General features: G+C 37.4%; 1 protein-coding gene across 1 annotated transcript; it reads left to right on the top strand.

The window, feature by feature from the left end:
* Positions 1 to 464: 464 nt before the first annotated feature.
* LOC108137714 (casein kinase I) lies at positions 465 to 4,850 on the top strand. The gene is made up of 4 exons (XM_017259597.2): positions 465 to 819; positions 2,184 to 2,329; positions 2,400 to 3,174; positions 3,575 to 4,850. Exons 2-4 carry the CDS (start codon positions 2,251 to 2,253, stop codon positions 3,732 to 3,734), a joined length of 1,014 nt encoding a protein of 337 aa, XP_017115086.1. The 5' UTR covers positions 465 to 819; positions 2,184 to 2,250; the 3' UTR covers positions 3,735 to 4,850.
* Positions 4,851 to 7,086: the final 2,236 nt, after the last annotated feature.

Below are 7,086 nucleotides of genomic sequence, written 5' to 3'. Positions count from 1 at the left end.
TTGTGAAACATCAAATGGCATTACGATTATTAATGGTTTCTTATAATTCCGACATTTGAAATACATAATTGAAATGCGTTTTAAATTTTTTTTTTCTAACGAGCAACCCAAAGGAAAAAAATCAGAATATAAAACTAGTTTTGCATCGGATTTTCGAATTTAAGTCAATTAATCGGGTCTAGGGCCCTTTGTGACATGAGAAACATCATCCCTCCATTTGGTTTAACCAAAAACGAAGCTAATTGGACTTTCGTGCCAGATTGCAATTCCCAACATACACGCGTAAGCACACACGACAGAAAGAATAGGTCACTTTGTCCAATTTGAATCTAGCGCCACGGGCCAGTGTTGTAAAGCGGCGCTCATCCCCTCAACATAATTCGCAGTCGATAGTTCGGCAAGCAGGGGGAAGCAGCTATCAACTATCGCATATCGCACCTACACACACAGAGCCAGCTGAAGCTCTGGCCACACTAGCGCTGGCTGTCAAGCAAAAGCATTTTTGCTGGAGTCTACCATTTTATTTTAGTTAATAAAATACATATATTTCCTCTCTTTTTGTTCCGTTTGCGCGCACGAATTAGCTGCAAAGCCTCGCGTCCGACGTGCAATATTTAACGTGCTGCGAAACGTCCGCAAAAGTGAAAAAAAACGAAAACGGATCTGCGACGAAATTTTCCCCGTTCCGTTTTTTTTTCTCCACCAGCAAAGCAGAGCAACGGCAGAGAAAAAGCAGCGCAGCCGAACAGCGAATATATTGTAAAAGAGCCAACCTTGAGAAACACCCAGCAGGGCATTAATTCGTTTTTACGTCTGCTGGTAAGCATTTTCGAATTACGGACTGAATAAGGCTGTTAAATGTCCGCGAGGATCTTTCATTTTTTTCATTTCGTCCAGTTTCAAATGCGTGCTAAATATGCAAACGTGTATGTGTGTACGAGTGTGGGTCTTTGCCTGTGTGCGTGTCTCGCTGCGCGCTTCGATGTGTGCGTGTTTGTGTGGCCCCGTGCCTCTGTGTGTGTGCCTTCGAAATTTTCTTTTGTGTAAAACATTTGTAAGGTGCAACTGCAGCTGTGTGAGTGTGTGTGTATCGCTCCGAATGTTGTTGTTGTTGTGCGTCATAGCATGGGGTGTGTGTGTGTGTGTGTGTGTGTGTAATATGCATTCCAACGGGGTAAGGAAGAAGAGGAAGCAGTACCTGTCGCCAATCTATCGTCTATCGATGTATGTCTGTCTGTGTTTATTTAGAAATTCCCTTCCCCTCTTCCCTCAAGGAGAAATGTCCCTCCCCCCAAAAAATGGGGATCGCCTGGCCTGGTGAGAGTAATCGATAATGCAGATATATCGATTTGACTACTGGCCAGAAAAACACGTAAAGTGCAAGCTGTGTGCAAAAAAGCAAAACAAATTCGAAAAAAGAGGAAGAGAGGTGGAAAAGAAAGTACAGACCAGACGGCCAAAACAGCTTTGGTAATATTAGTTATGTGTCAGCTGTTCCTTAAATCCCAATCCGATTATTATAAATATTTTTAATCGTCGCTGTTTTAACGGTGAGAGTTGCTGAAATGTCTATACGGAAACTCTCTTTTCAATATTCAGTTTTCCTCTTCAATTGAGATTAATAAAATTAATTCAAACAAACAATTAAGATAACTTCATATAAATGAAGTATATTTTACCGTCAAAACTCTGTGAAAATTAGTAAATACTTGCAATTTTGTAAATTAGTCTGTGTGTTGTTGTACTTGCTATCATATTCAAAAGGTTCCCAAATTTAATTCCCTGAAGAATAACCATTTCGTAATGATCTTTCTTTCAGCCGCGTTGCAATCGCTAAACTATCTATTAATGTCAACCAATGTGATATACATATATTTATACCTAATTGTATTTTGCTCTTTTCAAAAACTTTAATAAGCTAAAACATGAAATAACTCTCCTTTTTGGTATCGTTATAATTGGTAGATGGTTTTATTTTATAAACCTATTTATATGGTATTTTAAAATGATTAACAAGACCTGTTTTGGAGCGGAAATCCTAACAATTTCATAGTAGGTCTTTTGAAGTGTTTGACAATTGTTTTAACGTGTATTTGCATATATGATTTTATCATAAACTAGTCAAGACATTTTCATATAAATTTTGACTACAAATTAAAATTTTTTTTACCGCAAATCCGCAGTCTTTCTAGTGATTCCGTATTACTGTTTGTGCGAGGAAGCCCCTAGGCGGAGGAGCAGCTAGCCAGGATGGACAAGATGAGGATATTGAAGGAAAGTCGCCCCGAGATAATCGTCGGTGGCAAATATCGGGTGATCAGGAAGATTGGTGAGTAAACCAAAATGGGGTTACCCTCGGAGAATGCTTGTTAACTCAACTAATTATCAATAATTCACAGGAAGCGGCTCGTTTGGTGACATTTACCTGGGCATGAGCATCCAGAGCGGCGAAGAGGTGGCCATCAAGATGGAAAGCGCCCATGCCCGTCATCCGCAGTTGCTGTACGAGGCCAAGCTGTATCGCATCTTGAGCGGCGGCGTGGGATTCCCTCGCATCCGGCACCATGGCAAGGAGAAGAACTTCAACACTTTGGTAATGGATCTGCTGGGACCCTCGCTGGAGGACCTCTTTAACTTTTGCACGCGCCACTTCACCATCAAGACGGTGCTAATGCTGGTCGACCAGATGATCGGTCGTTTGGAGTACATCCATCTAAAGTGCTTCATCCATCGCGACATCAAGCCGGACAACTTCTTAATGGGCATCGGCCGGCACTGCAACAAGCTCTTCTTGATCGACTTCGGGCTGGCCAAGAAGTTCCGTGACCCGCACACGCGCCACCACATTGTATACCGCGAGGACAAGAACCTCACCGGCACCGCCCGCTATGCCTCGATCAACGCCCATCTGGGCATCGAGCAGTCGAGGCGGGACGACATGGAGTCCCTTGGCTACGTGATGATGTACTTCAATCGCGGCGTCCTGCCCTGGCAGGGCATGAAGGCCAACACCAAGCAGCAGAAGTACGAGAAGATCTCCGAAAAGAAGATGTCCACACCCATCGAGGTCCTCTGCAAGGGCTCGCCGGCCGAGTTCTCCATGTATCTGAACTATTGTCGTAGCCTGCGCTTCGAGGAGCAGCCGGACTACATGTACCTACGTCAATTGTTCCGGTGAGTACGGTTGAGCTTTTGAAATTGCTCGGGGATTTCAATCTTAAATGAGAAATTCAAAATGTTATTTTACAAGTCCAATTGACATGGTCCTTTAAGCCAAAAATTACCACTATATGAAAATAGAACCACTTAAGAGCGGAAAATAGTTAAACAATAATCGGTTTAGCATTAGAGTTCCAAATTAATTTCTTAATTTTTCGCCTTAAATTAATAGATAATTTAATCAATTAGGCTGCGTTTGAATTAGTTTATTTACTGCAAGTTTTACTGCGTAACTTATGGTTACGATGATGATAATCACATTGAGGCTGTGTTTATTATGTCATTAAGTCATAGTTTATTATTGCACGATGATCTAATGGTATACTAATCCAAACTTTCTCCCTCTATTATACAGCATACTGTTCAGAACGCTGAACCATCAGTATGACTACATCTACGACTGGACAATGCTGAAGCAAAAGACCCACCAGGGTCAGCCCAATCCAGCTATTCTTTTGGAGCAATTGGACAAAGACAAGGAGAAGCAGAACGGCAAGCCCCTCATTGCGGACTAAAAGCTGGGGATTGGCTTGGGAGCGAGGTTGAACACGAATGGGGGAGTACATCAGAAGAGGAGGACGGAGACGGTCGCGGAGGTGGAGGTGGACGAGCATGTGGACGAGGATGTGGACGAGGACGAAAGGCCTGGCAAGGAGCAAGAAAGAATATACGGAGCAAACACAACCGAAGGATTGATGTAACAGCAGCGGGCGTTAGGATGTTTCTTAATATTAATTTAAATTCAATACTAAACAAATAAGGAACAAAAAGCAGCAAGCAAAGGCAACACAAGAGCAGCAGCGCAGACAAGCAACACATTAATGATACAAAATGATACCCCAGCTAATGTGATTCACGAGTGAATCACTGCGATCGATAGTAACACACACAAATTTACTCCAAATCCATTCGGTTCAATCAATTTGCAATCCAAACACAAACCCAAACACAAACACGAAAACTCACAACTCACACTCACACTCACACTCACCCACAAACACCTCTCATACACCCACTCAAAAAGCAAACATCATTGCCCAAAAAAAAAAAAAAAAAAAAAAAAAAAAAAATAAAAATAAAAATCAACACTTAGCCTAATAAATTACAAGAAATAATAATGGTAATGTTGGAGGAGCAAAAAGAGAAGTAATGCAAGATGAAAACTAAACCTATATATATATGTATATGTATATATATATAAGCGAATAAACACCATATATGTATGCATATATCCCATTTGATTCACGTCAAATCGAATCCAATGCTTAATTATGAATCGAGCGAAGCAAAACTCAATAACTAATTAAAATGGAATAAATAAGAAACAAAAACAAGAATAAACAATAAAAAAAAAATTAATAAAATACACCGAAAAAGCAAACAAAAAAATTATGAAGAATAGTGGAGGATGAGGAGAAACAACCAAGCAAAGCCAACTGAGATGATGGGGGAAAGTAATAAAATACAACCAGCAACAAGAGTAAAACAAACAAATAATAATAATTATAATGAAGGAAAAAAAAAACAGAACGCAAAACTGCAAAGTAATTTTGCATAGTAAGCAGTAATAATTATAAACATAACTTATATTTAATTTTTTGAATTACATCAATAAATATGTTGAAATTAAATTTCGACTTGAAGCTGTTCACAACTGCATTAGACAGAGATGGGGCGAGAGAAAGGGAGAGAAGAGCAGTAAATTGTATTTGTATATTTATTATTACACTGTTCATTTAAAATTATAAATATTTGTTTTAAATTCTTTAATGAATATGTATAATATAAATAGCTTAGAAATTAAACTAATCAAAAATTTAAATTTTAGTGCATTGAAATTTAATCCCTAGAAATTAATTGTCTTACCCTTTTTATGTTTTGTTTTGCGTAGAAAAAGTTTTGGCTGAGTATTCCTCTCATTCAAGGTCTATTAAATAATAGTTTCGTGAAAATTGGTAATTTAATCGTAAATAAGGAAGTACCTTTTCAGGCGTGATGCATTTTAGACTCCATAATAATAGTTATTTTCTTAAAGGTTTAGGCCCCTTTATTTGATGAATCAAATTAAGGTTTTTAACAAAACACGGAAATCGGATTCACTTTCTAAATTTGAACTTAGAATGTCGTAGGCTAAACTATTGTTTTTTGCCAAATCGTATGACTCCTTGTAAAATTCAACCGGTTATGATTATTATAGGTCGCAAGCTGCACAAAACAGTCAGACTTTTGGCATTTTTTTATTGGCCAAGTTGAAAGCAATGTTTTTTTTTTCATAGATTATGTTATGTAGGGTAAGCATTGTGTCCTGACTAGTAATTATCAGAAAAATATAACGGAACGCCAAGGAGATTTGTTTATAAATATTGAATTGAATTGTCTTACGGTTTCTTAAACCTACTTTTCTAAAAAAAAATGTCAGTTTAAATGTTTTTTTATCTATAATTTGTTCTAAAAATTTGTTAGAAATGATTTTGATGATTTTCAAAATGGCTTTTAGCTTCTAAAAGTACTGTGACGAACTTTAGCTGATGTCTTTTGCCATATTCGTAGGTACAATACATTTATTAGCCCCTCTGCATTTCTTTGTTTGTTCATCGTCGTTGACTAACGACACGTACGCCGAATGTCTGTATACGACTGGCGCCTCTTTTTAGTATTATTTATACGTGCCGTCCAATAACTACGATGGGGATGGGAGCGTCATGCCACTGCACTACTGACCCGTGCCAATCAGCACTCCGTTTCCAAGCAGGAGGCGCTGACTGGAAATCCAACAACCATGCTGATAAGAACAACTTCTGGTTTATAAGATAACTTGTAAATCTACTTAGAATTTTTCGGAGAAGGCACAACCCATTTTACTTTTTGCAATCTATCACTTACGTTTATGTTTATAACCTTTTAGGATAAACAAAATATTTGGGTACCCACATTTTAAATAAATCATTAAAAGCTTTTTGAAACTCTCATATAAACAAAAAAAATTAGCTTTAGCTTTGGCAAGCCCGAGTTGTAAAAAAAATTGGAAAAACTCGGAAAATATTAATAAGTTAATTGGGTTGTCTTAATAAGAAAATCCTTCTTTGTTTATTCAGTATATTCATATGCTTTTCAGCAAAAATTACCTTCAAATGGCTAACATTTTTTATTATATACCATCTATTAGTTTCCCTAGCTTCCCATTTCCTAATTTTTGTTAATACCGCTATTTTGTTTTAAATTAAATTGTATAAGATTAAGTAATAATATTGTTTTTTTAAAGGGATGAGAAAAGTACAAATTATAAGAAAAAGTATGCATGTCATTTAATTATATGTAATTCAAATAAGCAGCGTGTCAATTTTGAATTTATGGTCATATTTTGACATGGCAAATTTTTAATTTGACGTACCTTACTCGCGTATCTATCCTAAAGCCAGGACCCACACCGATAACATCCTCGATTATTTTTGGGAAAATATCGGTTCTGTGATCTCGGGTTTCATTTGATTTTAAATTAGGGCGGTATAGTTTCGATAGGCTTATAAATTGTGAGGACTCGAGCCAATGGAGTGGAATCGTTAAAGCGTTCAGGAACTGTTGTGGTAAGGGAAAGACTATATTATTATCGGATGTTCGGATTTAAATTTAATACGGTAATATATCTTAAATTGGTTTATGTTTTAAATTCGCTTTCTTAACATTGGTGTAGCTAAAAAAAAACACAACGCATTTTCTTTCAAAACAGTGAAAATAGTAAAAATGATCGGTTATTTAATTCACTGCAAACGTTCAAATATAATACACATATATTTTGGGCTGTACTTCCGAAAATCCCCGACCTTAAATCGCGTTCAAATTTTCAGAATCCATCTATTTTGGGGTTCT

This window comes from Drosophila elegans, unplaced genomic scaffold (genome assembly GCF_018152505.1).
Source record: "Drosophila elegans isolate 14027-0461.03 unplaced genomic scaffold, ASM1815250v1 contig_149, whole genome shotgun sequence".
Lineage (NCBI taxonomy): Eukaryota > Metazoa > Arthropoda > Insecta > Diptera > Drosophilidae > Drosophila > Drosophila elegans.
This window is presented reverse-complemented; position numbering and strand designations above follow the sequence as displayed.